This window comes from Triturus cristatus, chromosome 3_1, assembly GCF_964204655.1.
Source record: "Triturus cristatus chromosome 3_1, aTriCri1.1, whole genome shotgun sequence".
NCBI lineage: Eukaryota > Metazoa > Chordata > Amphibia > Caudata > Salamandridae > Triturus > Triturus cristatus.
In genome coordinates this window covers 807,543,820-807,563,392 of record NC_140583.1, presented here as the reverse complement: position 1 = coordinate 807,563,392, position 19,573 = coordinate 807,543,820, and the positions used below count along the sequence as shown (strand labels likewise).

The window sequence follows — 19,573 nt, the reverse complement described above, 5'->3', positions numbered from 1 at the left end:
GCAGGCTCAGACTGGAGCTTCAGAGGCAGAAAGCAAGAAAAACTTGATGACAGAATCAGGGCCTACTCGTCTGAACTGTAAAATGGCATAAGTGAACCATATAAAGGCGGTGGCCTTTTGTACTTAGGAATGGAATATCCGGCTCATTCATGGCGGATCTGAAAGAGGACATGTTAACGGTGGACGCACATGTATTTGCGTCTTCATAACTGGAACTGGAGGGAACATACATGTACTTGTAACATGTACATAGAACCGTTGGGGTCCAAGATAGGGGACATAACTGACCAGAAAAATCCATATTTCCACATAGGTCATCGCACTTCTAGTTTCCAGGTGTGGGGGAGCCACCTAAATACAAATTTAGGGGTGTTTTTGGGTGAAGTAGCAGGTAGGACTAATGGACACCTTGCCTGGAGTGACTACTCCCTCTATTATGTCACCCTCCTGTGGCAGGGGGCATAGATCTAGCCCTGATTGAAGGAGTCTCTCCATCTACAATATGGTGGGGACTGAAAGATGTGCTTCACCTCACCTCTCCCACGTTAGGGGTGGAGCTAGCAGAGGTGAGCACCCCTGCTATGCTCTTTAAGTTTTCCTGATGGTTTTCCTACCCAAACCGGGGCTGCCATCTGCTGCTAGCAGCAGAGGCTGGGAGGCGCATTATAAGGGCAGCAGGCCTTTAAAGCTCCCCTCTTCGAGCGCTGGCCCATCCTGGGGGAGGAGGTGTGACACCTTTGCCCAGGATATGCATTGTTTCTGTTCCAAGAGAAAAGAGGCTCTCTACCCAGGGGTCCAGAACCATGTCTGGTGGGGCCTGGCAACCTACAGCCAGTCAGACTACACCAGGGTGGGTAGGTTTTCAGGGAGCACCTCTGAGTACATGGTAAAATAAATCCCACACTGGCATCAGTGTGGGTTAATTGAAAGGAATAGTTTGGTACCAAATCCTCCTGTGTTCAGTTAAGTCATCATGGTGCTGTGGAATTCAATATGTCGAGTTTCAGGCCCATGTCCTCTCTATGGCTTCCCTGGCACGTACAATATTAAGGAATGGACCCCAATATTGTAGGGGCATATCTGCTGCTGCAGATATTCCTTTCGCCTCTGGTATAGTGCACCCTGCCTTATGGCTGTGAGGCCTGCTAGAGTGGTGACTTACCAATGCCTTCAGGCAGGGGTGGCTGGTTTGGCACCCAGGCAGGATTTCATGTTGACTTTGTTGTTTTCTCCCTCACAGGGGTATGCAAGCTGCAAGGGCAGTGGCATGGTCCCAGCAAGGGGGGTCCCAGCCGTCTTCAACTCCCAGGTCCTAGGTACCCAGGGTACCATTTACTAGGAGCTTACAGTGGGTAGAGGTACCAATTTGGGTTTTTGTTTTTAGGGAAGAAGCACTGGCACAAGGGACCTGGTTGACAGGGACCCTGTGCACTACAATTGAAACAACATCAAATCCAGGCAAAAAGTGGGGGCTAACCATGCAAAAAAGGCACTTTCTCACGGTGACACTTGTTATTTACAGCTGGATTACAAAATATCTGAAGCCATCAATCGTCATTTCATAATGCTTGTTTCCATTCTATTCCTTCAGTAAATAGTGACTCTCCCTTGCTGTTAGATGAGACCTGTTTTTCATCCTATTTACAAAAAAAAGGTCTTATACAGAAAACAGTAGAAGTGGTGTGAACACAATGTCTTGTGACTCATTTTAAAACTTGTGAAAATATTCAAGTGATGATGCACATAATATGCTAGTTATTTCTGTGATGGAGCGCTCCTGCTTCCCTGTTTTTTATTCTGCATGGCTTTGTAGTAGGTGTGTAATGCAGAGGCATGAAGAGATGGTTCCAACTCTGATCTGTCAGTCTGATCTATTGAACGATTGTTCCTTCAGAGCCAGGTGTAGTGTGGAAAGAAGGCAAGTGCTATTGTTACATAATTAGAGCAGCCTCATTCGTCAACGTCAGAGAGAGGGTACAATGCTGCTAGTTGTGCCATTCTAAAACCAACTCTGTTTCTTTGCAGGTTGGCACCGGTGCTGGTGTCGGCTTCAATGTAAATATGGCATTTACTGGTGGTCTGGATCCTCCCATGGAAGATGCAGACTATTTAACTGCTTTCAGGTAAGGAACACATTTCTTCACCATATGTCATTTTGTCCCTGTTTGCTTCATTAAACTGTGGTATTTACTTTCAACCTTTATCCTCTCTGTTTTATCCTCTACCGGTTGTGAAATTTTAATTCCATTTTCACTTCATCTCCAAGGAAAGAAATCTCTCTCTCTGTCTGCTAAAACATAATCCTCAGTCCTTGATCTGTTAACTTAATTGAGAAGTGCTGGTTTATTTTCTTAGTTTATTATCCCTATGTCATCTCCTTATCTGCTCCCCTTTAAGCAAGACTTGGCTGTATTTTACTATCTAATCTTTCATCCCAATTGAGCACTGCTGGCCCCTTCATATGCCCCCACCTGCTCCACCTACCAATTGGGCAGTTAATGCTCCATAATAGGATCCTCACTAAACACCTCTACTAGGGAGTAAAATTCCAGACAATAAAAACATCTCTGGGTTAGTTGACAAAGATGAGGTTGCACAGCAGTTGCTACTTCGTAACAGGACCCCAGTTTTACCATGCCAAAAATCAGTTGTAGATCAAAAGCACCATTCGCAAGGAATCACACATGGTCCTACATCATTAATTAGCATGAGGAAGCATCCCTTTGATGTCCTTGCGAGTGCCTGTGAATGGAGAACTAGAGGCCTGCCCTTCTGTATTTACTTTTTTTAAATGGCTACTTTTTTATTATTATTCCAGCCCCTATCCCCTAAAAGGTACCCAGGCTAAAATCAAAAGATTAAATAGACATAGTATATATCACTGAGGCTTGTCTTGCAGAGTGGAACATTATGACTTTTTTTAGCCACCCTCCCCCCTTTCAGATTATACTTTGCTACGTTCTGACCGTCCTGTGGTCGCAGGGTGTAGAACATAACTTTTCCTAGCAAATTGGTCCATCAGCCACAATAATAACTGTAAACGTTACTACATTGCCCATGAAGAGTACAGAAAATCTGTAGTCCTTAACATCGAATGACAATCTGACAGCAAATGTAATTCTTCCTGTTCCACCCCTCCATCTTTCTTTCTGCAACCTCAGCACTAGCTGATAGCCTGTTCTTATTCTTGTTTCGGCTCTGCAGGGGTTTCGAAAAATATTCTGTATTACACCCTAGTGTCCAATGCAAGTCATAAAATAAAATTAAGCATTTTGTTATACAACCAAATGACTATAAAAAATATCCGCAAAACAAGAAAAACATGTCTTCACTGTGAATACGTATTTACTCAACCAAGCGATTATTCCTTAACTTCATAGGGTTGCATCATCTATATCAGATATATGCCTGCTGGGTGGTATAATTCTTGCCTCTTTGTCCCTAACTAAGCAGAAATCTTTCCTTCATGCTTGAAAGGAAATTTTATAATGTATGTCGGAACAGGAGGCCAGGATAATGCTAGCTGAAAGCTTACTTATCACTAATGAATCCACCTATGCCACTGGATTGAAGTGGACATGTTTGCAGCTAGAATCTGATTATCAGTCAGCTGCCCTCATGTTATCTTCCTGGCAAGCTCCCACCATTTGCACCCTATTGATCTCCTGGCTAAATGTGCTTCATATTTTGAGATATCAATCCCTTCCTTTTTGCATTACCCAACTTACCCACCTCATTGTGGTGGGGACAGACACTGCCTTGAAGGGCTTTGTAATGTCAATAAGCAGATGGTTCACCCCAGGAGGTCTGAATTCCTTTTCCATGTTCCTCTTAGGCTTTCAGCATTCTTACTACACACAGCTTATGGGATTCCTTGAATTTTAGATAGGAAACTACTTTTGTATTTGTGCGCCTCAAAATTCAGAATATAACACCATGCCAAGTAAACATCCTCAGTGAGATCCAGAGCCCGTATTTCCGAGAGAGACTCTGTTGCAGGATACCAAACGGTGAAGCCCAGCCAACTTACTTGATATTTCCTTCTTGGGTTAAATTATCTTTTGGTTGCCATGAGGGAAACTTATTCAATAGTTGATTGACATCCCAGAGGTTGCCTCACTACTCTCAATCTGCAACCCATTGGTGGGCACCAACAGCCAGACCATCTACTATCAGCATGCCCTTCTAAAATGGCTAATCAGAAGTGCTTACCAAAATGTGACAAAAAGTTCAAGACATGAACAGTGTCAGGTGCCATAGGATCCAGAACCCATTCCACACACCAACATGCCCAGTCTCTCTAAGCCGACTTGTACTCCTTGATAGGTCTGCCTGTCCTGATAAGATCCTCAGCTAGTTCTGAATGGTCATAGATCATCCAATGTTCCATGTATCCCTCCATGCCAAAAGTTGGATCGATTCCTCCGTCGCCAAGTGGTGATTCTCTCTCTGCACTTCCATTAGAATGTTGTGAAGGTGTAGGAGACTGGTTGCTGAATCACAGGAATTTCTTTCAGAACTGGGACAACATTTTGATTTCGAAATCAGGGTGATCGCCATCAAGTTGGCTGCTTGCCATGTAGCTTGGAACGCTAACCTCACCATCATGGCAAAATGGGGATTAGACGTCCAATGTATATAGTTGCAGAAACGCATTTGGCACTCCTGCTTCCATATCTGGTCTGCAATGTCTTGGGAGTTTGTTGTCCGGTCCGGAGGAAAATAGGTCCATATGGCATGGACCCTATCTCTCTGTGAGAGCTTAAAACATTTCTGGATGTAATGTCCATGCACTGACATCTTGATAGTGTCTCATTTGCCAATCTGCTGGCGTATTCTGATATCCTGGCAGGTATTCTGTTGTCACGGCCACTTTGTCTAGGCAAAAATACCATGACTCTTTAACCATCTCTGAAAATGGCCTTGATTGGGTTCCTTCCAAAAGAGATATGTAACGTACCTCGGCAGTATTGCCCATCTTCATATTTGGTAAACATTTTGCAGGGTCCTTTGTACAGCATTTGACTGTGAATGATCCTACCAGTAGTGCCAGTTAATTTGTGTTAACTTCACTCCTTTTCTGTCTGACACTGTGTGAAGTTTATAAATGTGGAGTGTGCATATGGCGGGACACGGCCCGTACCACCACTGAATGTGGTAGAGTTGAGGACACGAGCACAGTGGCCCAGTATAAGACTGGGACATGTGCACCTGCGAGACATTATTGAAGATAGCTTCCATTCCTGATTCGGCAAATGGGACTGTCCTAGACCAACAACCCAAGCCTCCATTCCTGTTGACCCTAAATTTACCTGTGACAGATGTCTACCCCAGAAACTAGGCAACGTAGACTTGAATGTATAATTAGATCCACGTCTCTGATCAGGGATTCCATACAGACTAACACCTGACTACCTGTTGCTGCCATGTTTTTTGTTTTGTTCATTTTTGTACTTTATATGCATAACTCAATTTCATGGGAATTATACTGCATGTTAAACATGAAGACATGCGAGTTATAATGCTACTCCAGGACAGGAAGCATAGACACGTCCTAGAACCATTGCGATTGGCTGAGATAGTAGTTTGAAATGCATGATAATCCTTTATCATCTTTCTCAATGATTTATGTTTCTGTGAGACCACATGCACTGTGATAACTGTGAAGTTCTAAATAAAAACGAGTTAAAAAAAAATACAAAACTTTTTCTGACCACCTTACTCCGGTAGACACATCCCCACATTTGGTCCCTCAATCTCTTGGCATCTGACTCCATGAAAAGTTCCAGTGTTGATTCAAAAATCAACCTGCTCTTCCACACTTTCATATGCTGAAGCCACCACTGTATCTCCTCTGTTTTCCGTCATAAGGGTCACTAATTCTTAGTACTTAAGTCGTCTTCTCAGATGAGAAGCTTTCGAATGTTGCATAGATCCTTTAATGCAAAGGTACTTGCTATATGGCATGTATCGACAATGTCGGGAGACCCATCAACCACAATTATTGTCCAAATATTATCATAGGCTTCAGCAAGGTTTGCCCCAACTCTTTCATCATGCTCGTCAATGTTCTATTCAGCAATTCCAAAATGGCCTAAGTCGATTCCACCATAGAGCCCAAAAAATGTATGGGGCCTTTTTTGGGGTTTGTTCTGACTTCTCTTGATTGATTAAAAATCCCAAATCTTGTAGAAGTAAGGTAGGCATCTGTAAATGTTCCAAGGAGTGACTTGGGCATTAATCCATGATCAGGATATTGTTGAGTTACACTATAAACCTCACACCCCTTGTACGTAGAAAATCAATTACCGGTTGCTCAACCTTTGTACCAGTGATAGACAGAAGGTTGGTGCTGTTGTATTCATACATTCTGTGCCTCTGCAGAAACTTGGTTATGTTGACAAATAGGAATTTCCACGAATGTGGTCTTCAAATTGATGTACCCTACAGTCTCCTTGTCTAAGAATGTCCTGCCGTAGGTGAACCCCCTAAATCTTGAAACTTAGAAAGGCCTTGTTGAACTCACTGATCTGGTCACGGGCTGGGGGGGATCCTATGGATGGTTGGGGGATGTCCTCCTTTTTCTTTCCTTCTTTTAAACCAGGAAAGATTTACTGAGGAATCCTCCTGGGTTAGCTTCCCCGGATACGATGGCCCCTTCTGTTCCTTTGCAGCTGTAGAACTGCAGTTGGAAGCCTCTGAACTCATGCATTGTTGGTCAACTCCCGCCACCTCTGTATAGATGGTGCTAGGCTCCCCCTACTCTTAAGTGGGAAGAAGGGATCAGATTTTGCAATGTCTTCTACCTGAGTTGTTGTTCCCCTGAAGCAGGCTCTGGAGCTGCAGCCTCTATCTGCAGCTTGTGATGGGAAGAAACCTCCAAAGTGGGAGTAATCTCGCCATTATCCTTGTCGATAAGCTTGTCCTGTTCGTAGGCCTTGGTTGTGGAAGATGCCAGCAGAGCGCCCTCAGCTAGCTCCTCCAAAAACTTTCTGACTGAAGTTCTTTTTAGTAGATGCTTGTGCCATATTGTGGGAAATAAAATTTAGACAGTTCCTTTATGAATGATTCTTTAAAGAGGCCCCTTTGAACTACAGGACCTGCCTCTGGTGTGGTTAGATTCCCGCGTGTTGGCTCTACCTTGATAAGTAGTGATCTATGTCTCTCCGTAGAGATGGCGCAGTTCGCATTATCCAGGAATATTACTGCTTGTTGGGTCCAGCCTAATAGAATCTCCAGCGAGATTAACCATGTCCAGGAAATTCGGTGATTAAGCCTGCCACATCCAGGCGTGTCCGGACCTGTCAACACTATTTGCCAGGAACGTGGCCATCCGACTGACAATCTCAGGTTGTAAAGCTACCCTTCCCTCCAAAGTTGGATGGAGGCATTCCACCATCCGGTCCCCCTGACCTCTTTGTCTTCTTGTCCAGAGGCTTCCTAAGTTGGCTAGCCACATACTGGACAACCTTGTCAGCCAGCTTCCACTCTGGCGACCTGAGGTAATAATAGTATTCCTGGTCCAAGGTATTTGAATGGGTTTTAGATTGCTATCCTTGCTGTTCTATCTCCTAGACTCAGAACATGAATGTCATGGTCTACTGGCATCATAGCCGTCGTCTGAATCCCCAAGAGATTCTTTCTTGTACCCATCGCCATCTGGGGTGGAAGTCGGTACCAGGACAAGCTGAGAGTTCCTTCTGGCATTGTTGCCAGAGGTATCCGTAGTAGGTCCATCCACGCATGCCTTGTCCTACTGTGTCCTTTTGGGCCAGGCTAGGAAAGCTTCTTTGAGTGTCCAAAAGGAGTCTTCTCAAAATGCAAACTGAACACAAGGCCAGCACTTTTCCTTTGTCTGAGATAATAACTGATGGATTAACTGGTCGACCTTCCAGCCCATTCTGAGCTTCAGACTAGTATCTCTAAATGCAATTTAGGTCCCCTGATGAGACACTGCCCATAGCAATCCTTTTACTCTACTTTTCGTCTATTTGTATTTCCACTCTCACAAATCTCAAGTAAATTGTAGGGGAGGGATAGTTAACCACTTCTTAAGTAACTTGTCCTGGTCCCCGTACACCTATCTAGCTGCTGGTTAATTACCCTGGTACCAACCAAGGTGCAAGCGATGGAACAGCATGTGGCTAACCAGTTTCATTCCTCTCTAGAGTATAGCACTGTCACGCCCCGCCCCACAGAACAGCGAAAGTCAGTGCTGGGGTTGTAACTTATGTTTTTATTTTCTTTATGGATAACCGTCTTTCTTGTACAGAAAAGGGTTTCCCCACGAGGGTTGTCGTAAGGAAGGAGAGGCCTTCGGTTGCTGCGGGTTCTTCAAGCGTCTTCCGTCTTCTGGTGTCGTTGCGGGGTGTGGTCCAGCCAGGCGTCCCCTCGGAAAAGAAGAACAGAAGAGGACAATTAGTACCCGACCTTGATCCCCTTTTCTAGTCTCGTGGTCAACGTTATCCTTAAGCCCGCTAGGGTATGGGTTGGGGAGGATACTATCGTCCCCGGGCCCTTTTAGTCAGGGTGGAAACCCGCTGGAGATAGTTTACAACCCGCCCCTGTGCTGTCTCCCCGTTACTTGGTGGGGGAAGGGGATTAGAGGTTCGGCTATAGTCCCGAGTAGGACATCTGTACCTGCCACCAACCCACAAGGGCCCTCCCTGTTTTCTCCGCCACTTGCCTGAGGCCGGGACCCGGTTTCTGGGCACCACCACGCGTCTCTTTCGGTTGCCGCCGTCGTCTCTCGCTTTCCTCCTTTCTCGCCTTGGGCCGCCCCCTGCTCTGCGCTCTGTTCCTGGCTCCCGCTCTGCGTTCTCGCTCCTCTCCTCGTCCGCTCTCTGCTCCTCGATCTCGCTCCGCTCCTCGCTCTCGCTCCGCTCCTCACTCTCGCTCTGCTCCGCGCTCTCGCTCTGCTCCGCGCTCTCGCTCTGCTCCTCGCTCTCGCTCTGCTCCTCACTCTGGCCTCCTCCTCTTCTGGTCCCCGCCTCCAGTGCTTTTGGCTCCCTCAGGCCCCGCCTCTGAGTTGTGAGTAGTACCGGTAGCTGCGGTTCGGTGCCCCCGGGGTCCGACAGTGGCTCGCCCTTGTCACAGTGCTTCCCCTCTAGGCATGGCCGTTCGGGCCATGCAGACATCGGACTGCGGGAGAGGTAGTCCACGTTGGTCTGCAGGGCGCCGGGTCAATGGGCTACCTGGAAAGAGAAAGGCTGTAAGGCTAGGAACCATCGAAGGATGCGAGGGTTTGTGTCTTTGTGTCGTGCCAGCCGGACAAGGGGAGCATGGTCCGTCAGGAGAGTGAAAGGGCGACCCAGGAGGTAGTATTGTAAAGCTTGGACGGCCCAGCGTATGGCCAAGCATTCCTTCTCAATGGTGGAATACCTGAGTTCCCGCGGCACCAATTTCCGGCTGAGGTACACCACGGGGTGGGGTCCCCTGATGGAGTCAGCTGTGAGAGGACGGCCCCCAAACCCCAGTCTGATGCGTCCGTTTGTAACGTGAAGGGGCGCGTGAAGTCGGGACATGAGCACGGGATCGTTGCACAGTCTTGTTTTGAGCTGTTCGAAACTGTGGGTTTGTGTAGGGGTCCAGGTGGTAATGGAGTTGGAGCCTGCTTTCTTTAACATGGCGGTAAGAGGGGCCGCCTCCTCGGCAAAGTGGGGAATGAACCTCCTATAGTAGCCCACTAATCCCAGGAATGCCCTGATGCCCTTTTTTGTGGTTGGTCTTCCTAATAGGGAAATGGCCTTGACTTTGTCTACCTGGGGTCGAATACGTCCGTTCTGTATATGGTAGCCAAGATAGCGGACGTTGTCGGTGGCGAGCATGCATTTGTCGGGGTTAGCTGTCAAGCCAGCTTCCCGGAGGCTTGACAAGACCGCCTGAAGATGTTCTAGGTGTGCCTTCCATGTGGTACTAAAGATCACTATGTCGTCTAGATATGCTGCAGCGTATGTTTGGTGGGGTCTCAGTATAACGTCCATGAGGCGCTGAAAGGTGGCAGGGGCCCCATGGAGGCCAAAGGGAAGGACCTGGAACTGGTATAGGCCTGAGGGGGTGGCAAACGCTGTTTTTTCTTGGGCCTGAGGTGTGAGCATGATTTGCCAGTACCCTTTGGTTAGGTCGAGTGTGCTGATGTAGTGAGCCGTCCCTAACCTCTCGATCATCTCGTCGACTCGAGGCATGGGATAGGAGTCAAAACGGGAGACGCTATTAAGGCGCCTATAGTCCACGCAAAAACGGACCGTACCGTTGGGTTTTGGGACCAACACTATGGGGGAGCACCAAGGGCTGTGGGAAGGCACTATGATCCCGCTGTTCAGCATGTCCACCACTTCCTTTTCTATTATATGTCGCCTAGCTTCCGGGATTCTGTATGGTCTTTGTCGGATGGGCGTAGCCCCTTCGGTAAGGATATCATGTCGGACGAGGTGGGTTCTCCCTGGTTTGGCTGAGAATACGTCCGAATAGGAGGCGAGAAGAGATCGGAGCTCATGGTTTTGCACCGGGGATAAGCAGGTTCCCGTGGGGATGTCCCTGTTGGGGAGTGTAGCGCCCACCCCAGGAAAGGGAATCTCTAGCGGCTTACTGTCTGTGATGAGCAGGTTTGTAGGGGTGTGGGTTCCGTCGTCAGGATCAGCGATCCACTCTTTTAACAGGTTGACGTGGTATACTTGACCCCTTTTCCCTGAGTGGGGTACGGCTACTCTATACGTGACAGGTGTGACTTGTGCTAGCACCACGTAGGGGCCCTGCCGGCGGGCTAACAGTTTGTTGTCAGAAGAGGGCAAGAGGAGTAAGACCTTGTCCCCCACTGCGAAGTGTCGTAGAACGGTCTGTCGATCATAGTGTGTTTTCTGTTTCTGTTGGGCTGCTTCCAGGTTATGTCGTACCCTGTCCCAGAGAGAGGAGAGCCTGTCTTTCAGGTGGGTTGCGTATTCCAACAGAGTTCTATTCTCATCCTCCTCGTCTTCCCACCTTTCAGCTGCCATGTCCACTAGGGTCCTGGGTTTCCTCCCAAACACTAACTCAAAAGGACTAAACCCCGTGGAGGATTGGGTATGTGTTCGGATAGCAAACAATGTGAGTGGTCGTTGTCGGTCCCAGTCTCGCTCCGTCTCAGCTACAGTCTTCTTCAGGATGGTTTTAATGGTCTGGTTGTATCTTTCAACCAGGCCATCTGTTTGGGGGTGGTAAACAGAGGTGCGCATCTGGCGCACCCCTAGAAGAGAGCAGATCTGGGCCATCAATTTTGACATGAACGGGGTCCCTTGGTCGGTGAGCAGTTCCTTGGGGAATCCTACCCTGCTAAAGAATGTTATCATAGCTTGGGCGACGCTAGCAGTAGACATGCTGGAAAGGGGAAAGGCCTCCGGGTACCGGGTCGCGTAATCGACTAGCACTAGGATGTACTGATAGCCTCGGGCTGAGGTGATCAGGGGGCCGACCAAGTCCATTCCCACCCGGGAAAAGGGGACGTCGATTAACGGAAGAGGGTATAGGGGGGCTTTGGGGACATGAGGGGGATTGGACATCTGGCATCTGGCACAGGCGGCACAGTACCGTCTTATGTCAGAGAAGACCCCTGGCCAGTAGAACCTGCGCAATAGGTATTCCTCCGTTTTCTCTTTCCCATAGTGGCCCCCTCCCGCCTGATTATGGGCTAAATAGAGCACTTGCTTGCGGAACGGTAGGGGTACTAGGAGCTGTCGAAGTGGCCCGTCTGGTTTGGTAATCTTTCTATACAGCAGCCCTTTCGATAGGATAAAACAGGGGCCTACCTGGTCGTCTGTGTCGTCCACAGTCCGGGCCCACGCATGCCCTAGCGTTGGATCCTCCCTCTGTTCGGCTCTGAAGCTGCCAGTGGGACTGGGTTCTTCCCCCATGGCGGAGGGGGTGGAAGGGGTTGCCGCTTGTCCGTGTAGCACTGTGATCTGTTTTTGTTCCCTCTTTTCGCGTCGCGTTTTCTTTTTCCTACAGACCCCCGGTGTTAGATCTACTATCGATAATGGTGCTTCACTGAGCCATCTTTGAGCGTCTCTCTCCTCGATCGCTCTGGACAAGAGAGCAGGGAAGTCCTCATAGTCTGTCCCTATAATCATGTCCTCGACCAGGTTCGGGATGACCCCTACTTGGATCGTGGCACACCGGTCTCCGTATTCCAAGGTTATTCTAGCCACAGAGTATCGTTTCTGGTCCCCATGTACACATGTGATCACCACTCCCTCTCCTTCTAGCCATTGGTGGGCTTGCACGCGTTCCTGTGTTATAACTGAATGACGACACCCTGAGTCCACAAGCACCTGGGTGTTGATTTGATTCACCTTAAGGTTTAACCGGTAAGCCGTCTCACCCTCTCCAGCCCACAGCACCCTGCCTCTGGTGTAGCCGATTTCCATTGGTTCGACGGAGACGGGTTTTTGTGGGCAGTTGCGGGAGATGTGGCCCCATTCTGCACAATGAAAACACTGGGGCCCCTGACTACCTCCTCTCCCCTCCCCGCGAGGCAAACATCTGGGATCAATAAGAGGCCGTGGGGTGGGCGGACTGGGAGTAGGGTTGGCTGCCCTCCATCGGTGGATAATAGAGGTAGGGAGTCGGGGGTGAAGGGTCGGGCTTCGGGGGACCGTTGGTGTGCACAGGCCAGTTCTATTGCGTGTGGTACAGTAAGGTTGGGATGTTGTTTAACCCAGGCCCGAGTCAGGGGAGGGAGACCCTCAATGTATTGCTCCAACAGAATCCTGTCCACTATTTCTTCCTTACTGCTTGTGTGGGGCTGGAGCCAGCGGGTCCCTAGGTCCTGTAACCGATAATAGAACGCTCGGGGATTGTCTTGGGGTTGCCATTTTTCCTTCCGGAATCGACTACGGTACTGCTCTTGGTCGCAGCCGAGGCGTTCCAGGATGGTCTGTTTAATCACAGCATAGGGCGTATCGCCGGAGGGATTAGCAGCTTGGTAGGCTGTTTGGAGCTCACCGGAGAGAAGGGGGGCGACGTACTGGCCCCATCGGTCCTCGGGCCACTGGACTGTACTCGCCACCCGCTCGAAATTGGTGAAAAAGAAATCAGGGTCTTCCCCTGTTCGGTACTTTTGTAAGACGGAGCTGGGGACGTTTGGATGCACCTTGGTGCTGGCGACTGTGTCCGTTAGCTTCTGGATCGTCGTGTCGTGGACCGCTTGGTTCTGTACCAGGAGTCCCGCTTGGGTTTGTAAAGCTTCTTGTAACAGTTCCCTGTCTTTTTTTGCTTCTGTTGACTGGGCTTCTACCACCAACTGTAAATGGCGCTGTCCTTCCGCCAGTTGTGCCAACATATCGTTTAGGCCTATGGGTTGCGTCATGGTGGGGCGTGTCTCCCAAGGAGTACGACTGGATGGGCGTGAGGGATCGATCGGCGATCCCACTTCTGACACCACTGTCACGCCCCGCCCCACAGAACAGCGAAAGTCAGTGCTGGGGTTGTAACATATGTTTTTATTTTCTTTATGGATAACTGTCTTTCTTGTACAGAAAAGGGTTTCCCCACGAGGGTTGTTGTAAGGAAGGAGAGGCCTTCGGTTGCTGCGGGTTCTTCAAGCGTCTTCCGTCTTCTGGTGTCGTTGCGGGGTGTGGTCCAGCCAGGCGTCCCCTCGGAAAAGAAGAACAGAAGAGGACAATTAGTACCCGACCTTGATCCCCTTTTCTAGTCTCGTGGTCAACGTTATCCTTAAGCCCGCTAGGGTATGGGTTGGGGAGGATACTATCGTCCCCGGGCCCTTTTAGTCAGGGTGGAAACCCGCTGGAGATAGTTTACAACCCGCCCCTGTGCTGTCTCCCCGTTACTTGGTGGGGGAAGGGGATTAGAGGTTCGGCTATAGTCCCGAGTAGGACATCTGTACCTGCCACCAACCCACAAGGGCCCTCCCTGTTTTCTCCGCCACTTGCCTGAGGCCGGGACCCGGTTTCTGGGCCCCGGCTGCTTCGTCCTTGCGTCCTTCCTCGGGGCACCACCACGCGTCTCTTTCGGTTGCCGCCGCCGTCGTCTCTCTCTTTCCTCCTTTCTCGCCTTGGGCCGCCCCCTGCTCCGCGCTCTGTTCCTGGCTCCCGCTCTGCTCCGCGTTCTCGCTCCTCTCCTCGTCCGCTCTCTGCTCCTCGATCTCGCTCCGCTCCTCGCTCTCGCTCCGCTCCTCGCTCTCGCTCCGCTCCTCGCTCTCGCTCCGCTCCTCGCTCTCGCTCCGCTCCTCGCTCTCGCTCCGCTCCTCGCTCTCGCTCTGCTCCTCGCTCTCGCTCTGCTCCTCGCTCTCGCTCTGCTCCGCGCTCCCGCTCTGCTCCTCGCTCTCGCTCTGCTCCTCGCTCTGGCCTCCTCCTCTTCCGGTCCCCGCCTCCAGTGCTTTTGGCTCCCTCAGGCCCCGCCTCTGGGTTGTGAGTAGTACCGGTAGCTGCGGTTCGGTGCCCCCGGGGTCCGACAGTGGCTCGCCCTTGTCACAAGCACTATACTTGATGATGTACAATCCACTTTTAACCCCTGGGCAATAGAACAGCTATTTTTGAAACCCCTGATAATCTCCTCAGTGCAGATGATGACAGTGTCATTGCAGTGATCTTACTTGATCTTTCAGCAGCATTTACCAATGTAGATCACAATTTTTGTACTTTGTCTTAGGGTTAAAATCGCCATTTTTGGCCAGGTAGTGGAGCATTCTCCTTGAACATGTTGAAATGTCCTACCATAATGATTTAATGTGGTGTCACACATGCCGTGTCACACTTTCCCTATTTTTTCAGTATTTATGCCCAACCTCTTGCCTGCCTCGTAAGATCTTACTGCCTTCAGTTTTATGCTTACCCTGCTAACACCCATGTTCTTTGTCTCAGGATTCTGAATGATATCCATAAACAGTAGAATATCTCCATGCATGTGTAGGATCACCAGAATACACTTTTTGAAATATTTTTACCATTGAAGCATGTAGCAAGGAAAAACGTTTTACTGTTACTTTAAAAATCCAATTAGCTAAATTAATACTAAAATGCATCTGGCTAAAAACACCACTCTACTAGTTCCTTTAAAAAAAAAAATCCTAAAGGGAAGTTTTAGCCTCTAATAGCCTTGCCACATACTATGCTAATTTGACACTCCACCTTAAAGGAATTTGAGTCTGCAAGCTTTCCCATCATTCAGTACAGGGACAGTGAGTTATTTTTATTGCCATTTCATGCAGTTTCATGGAAAGTAACTCTCCTTGTAGCTTACAAAATCAGCCAGAAGGGTAAGTGATGCACTGACACATGCTCAGCCTGAAGCAGCAAAGATGCTGAGGATCCCTCACATTCTTGAACCTTTGAAACCTAGACATCTGGCATGTGGCAAACAACGTTTACCACAATTCTTTTTCCCCGCAGGGAATCACAACGCGGTCGTTACAATGACCATGTTGTGATTCCGCATACCATTATTCCGCAAGTCGGAACGACGACTTGTGGAGGGGGGGGGGAGGTGTTGGATTTAAAATCCAACACCTTCCCTATTGTCCGCACAGACTGGAGTTGGAATAGTAAATCATACTATTCCAACATCCAGCACACCCCCCTCCAAGTTATTGTTCCGACTTGCGGACTAATGGTATGCGGAATCACAACGCGGTCGTTGTAACAACCGCGTTGTGATTCCCTGCGGGGAAAAAGAATGCGGGAAAACACACTTTCCAGGTACTAAAGATACTTTATATCATAGACCTCACATCCCCAGCAAGCCTCCCCAGCAATATTATTTCAGGTCAATATCATCAAAACATCCCTATGGAGACCCCAATAGAAGTAGTGGAAGCGCGACTGACGGTTTCTGCTAGATCGCTTGTTCCTTTGGTACCACATTTTCTGGAGATGGCTGTTGAAAAGATTCTTATTTCAGAAACTAGTTAAGCAAAAGGTTTCAAAGCTTGCTATAAAAATTTAAGCCTGCAAAGCAAGATCTGACTTTCTTAAAAGATGATCCTCAAACAGACACACTTTGTGTGTTAAAATGGGGACGGGTCATGCTTCAGTTGTTCAACATCTATCTCTCAGGACAGTAAAGTAAGCACCTAAACTCTGTTGAAAGAAAAGTATGTAGTACACAGGTTTCTGATGGATACTTCTAACTGCAGATTCCTCACCTTGTGACTATTCCCCAGGTGTCAGATTTGATATGGAAACTTTTAGAGCAGTTCTCCTGCGCACCGACATGTGACGTTGTAAATCTCTGCAGCAAGGCAGTGCCACTCCGAAAGTGACGAGCGAAGTCAGATATAAATGCCACCAAGGTCTACTGATGTCAGTTCCTTTCTTTCCACGTCTTCAGCACTTCAGGGTCTGTGGAGACTGCACCCAGATTAACCTGAAGGACATACAGGACCTCAATGTCAAATTCCACAATACTAAACACAAAAAGACTCCACGCAACGACTGGTAAAAGTCGTAAAGAAGATCCTTTTTTTGCAGATTGTTGTCATTGTCGAAGTCTTCAGGTCAATCAAAGAAAATGCACAGGAAATCCAAGCAGATATTGACCTCTTCCTTCCACTCCTCTCCAGAGAGGGTGTGGGGGGCATCAGCGTGCATCCCATTCTCACTCCAAATCTCCTTGAGAGCCAATTCCAACTTTGTCCATGAGGTCTGTGTGCGACATTTCCGCAGGTAGAGGACTTGAGGGAGGCCACGCTGCACATTTGTGGCACTTTACCTACTTAATCTGTCCCTCTGGTGCACCTTACGGCCTCAAGGATCCAGAGAGGACCTCTTGTCAGCATTCAGTCCAGCAGGTCCGCCTTTGGCTCGGTCTGTGGTCTTTGGATTGAATCGGGTTCAGCATCAACTTTGGTACAGACTCCGGTCCTGGCACATAACATTTGTATTTGTAAAGCGCACATTCACCCAGAGGTCTCTTGGTGCTGAATAACAGATGTTCATTGTTACCCAACTCAATGGTACTCATTTTATCGATCTCAGATGGATGAAAGGCTGAGTGGACCCGCCGGGATTTGAACCTGTGACCATGAGGTTGAACACAGGCCCCTGCAAAGGACGCATTAGTCCACTGAGCCACCAGACCCGGCACCATCCTCTGCACCAGTTCTATCACATCCACTCCAATGTGCATGCATAGCCCATATTTCTATCCAACTCCGAACTGAATCTATCACAATCTCCACTGAAAGAACGGTACCGTCCAGCACCCAGGCACTCACAACCAGTTAGACTCCAATACGTTGCCCTTACCACATCATAAGGTCCAGACTGTACACAATATTTTTGGCACACATTCAGACAACGATAAATATGATGACGGTGGCGACTGAGTTCTCTGATGTGATGAGGAAAACTGATATGAAGATCTTCAGGATGTGAATGGCCTGGACACTTCATCTGATACAGGCCTGGTGTTCTTCCCCCACTGGTTCTTTCACAGAGGAAAGTACCTTTTTGGCTGTGGTTATGCAAGAAGTACCGTGGTTTTGTATTTACGATTACCAACCATGGAAGTAAAAACGAATGTACTGACGGACTTCTTGCAATCTGGTCAGGGACCACAGAGGCACTATTACCTTTTAATCAGGCCCTTTCAGATACTGTTTCAGGCACTTGGGCCAATACTTGTTCCGGCCGGCCTGGTAACAGGTCAGTTGCTTGTCACAACCCCTCACCTAGTGACCCTGCCTTCTTTACACCTCATCCCATGCCAGAGAGTCTGGTGGTGCAGGCGTCCACCAGCAAACTCAGTCGCAGTGACTTCCTTCCTCTTTCCTCTGATCGCGAGTAGGAACCCAAAGAAACATTTGATAAACTAATCTTTTCATCTGCGGGCCTTGCTCTGAGAACAGTAAATGCCAGCTGAGTCCTTGGCCGCTACTCCCATGCCCTTTGTCACGGTTTCTGTCTGTCTGTAGCCCTGCAAGGACTTTTAAGGGATGCTTAAGGGATGCTTTTAGACTTTCAGGCTTTTTGCAGTTGCAGGATCAGCTTTCGTTATTCAATTCACCTGTTGTGATTAGATTTTTTAAATGTTTGCAACATTTGTTTCCACCAAAATCCTTTGTGATGCCACACAGGGACTTGAACATAATCCTCACTTTCTCGATTTGCACCACTTTTGAGCCGCTACACAGTTGTCCTTTTAGACTTCTGAACCTGAAGTTTATGTCTTCGCCAAAACATCGGCTAGACGTGAGTGGGTTTCAGGCTCTTTTCGTCACTCAATGTTTCTGACCTTTTCCCCAGATGAGTTGGTTTATTTCTATTGAATGTGAATTTCTTCTTGGATAGACTATCACTCTTTCGGCATTCTTTGCTCCACCTCATCCCTCAAGTATAAAGAGAGACTCCATCATTTGACCCTAAAAAAAGGATTGTGTTTCAGTCACACCAAAAAAACTGAGTGTGGGTGATCCGCTCTTCTTTCTGGAGCAAAGAAGGGCAAGGTAGTGCAAAAATGGCCCATCTTTTGATGGTTCGTTCTCTGCATCAAGATCTGCTATACACTGGTGAAAAAGCATTCCACAAAAGTCTTGGGGGCTCATTCCACCATGGCCAAAGCTGCTACCAGTGTATTGGCATGCAAAGTGCCTATCCTGACCCACCACCTTTGAAGGTCCTGCTTTGGTATCTATTCACAAGGTGAGAAATCTGCTGTTAGAAGTATCCGTCACAATCCATTGTGCTACATACTTTTCTTACATCGAATTGCAGGTGCTCACTTTTCTATCCTGAGAGATAGATATTAAACAACTGAAGCATGACGTTTCCCCATTGTCACACCAAAAGTGTGCCTGTTTGAGGATCATCTTTGTGAAGAAAGTCGGATCTTGCTTTGCAGGTTTATTTTTTATATCAATCTTGGAAACCTTTTGCTTACTTACCTTCAGAGAGGATCTTTCTGATGGATACTCTAGATTCAAGATTTTAATAAAGTTTTTGATCTACAAAGAGATCGACAGTAAAATACCAACAAAAGAGTGTTGATACAATAAAATTGCTTCCACACTAAGTAAAAGTTGCACTTTAAACTACAAAATACAGCAATTAATACATATGTAAAAAACTCTTCGGGGCGTGGCCAAGCAGCATAGCCGGCAGTACATGAGCCCTATAGCTCGCAGCCAGCCATCGCAATAATCTCCATCAATCCTGCATAATCTTGATATTTAGGCATGAAAAGAGTTCTTCAAAGGCCCTGAATCCTGTTCCTGCATGATGATCGCTCACTGAAGGGCTTGGCTACTTTAAGTTGAGGGGGCTGCGCCGGGGACAGATGTGTGGCCTGTACAGTGGGGCGGAGCATGGACCTCGTTCTCCAGTGGTGTGACACGCTGTCAATCAGCAACTGCTGTCGAGCACTGGTCGGCGCACGGCCCAGGAGATGAGCCAGCTGCAGAGGCACTATTCCGTCGGGAGCCTGCGCCTGGTGGGAAGTGCGAGGGGTTGGCGGTGCAGGAGCTGCGGACCGGAGCTCCGGACCGGAGCAGTACAGGAACTCTGGTAATACAGGTGTGGCCCGGCCCTTTGACTGTCTGCGGCATAGCACGGAAACAACCCCTTTGTCCCGCTGACGGTGAGGCAGG

General features: G+C 48.3%; 1 protein-coding gene across 7 annotated transcripts in view; it reads left to right on the top strand.

Annotated features, from left to right (window-relative positions):
* HDAC4 (histone deacetylase 4) overlaps nucleotides 1-19,573 on the top strand; it is a 1,546,655-nt gene that overhangs the window by 1,320,655 nt on the left and 206,427 nt on the right. For all 7 annotated transcript variants that reach the window (XM_085645137.1, XM_085645138.1, XM_085645139.1 and 4 more), the window contains one exon: nucleotides 2,026-2,123. In XM_085645137.1, the coding sequence (XP_085501263.1) occupies nucleotides 2,026-2,123 (98 nt within the window). The remainder of the gene's footprint in view (nucleotides 1-2,025; nucleotides 2,124-19,573) is intronic.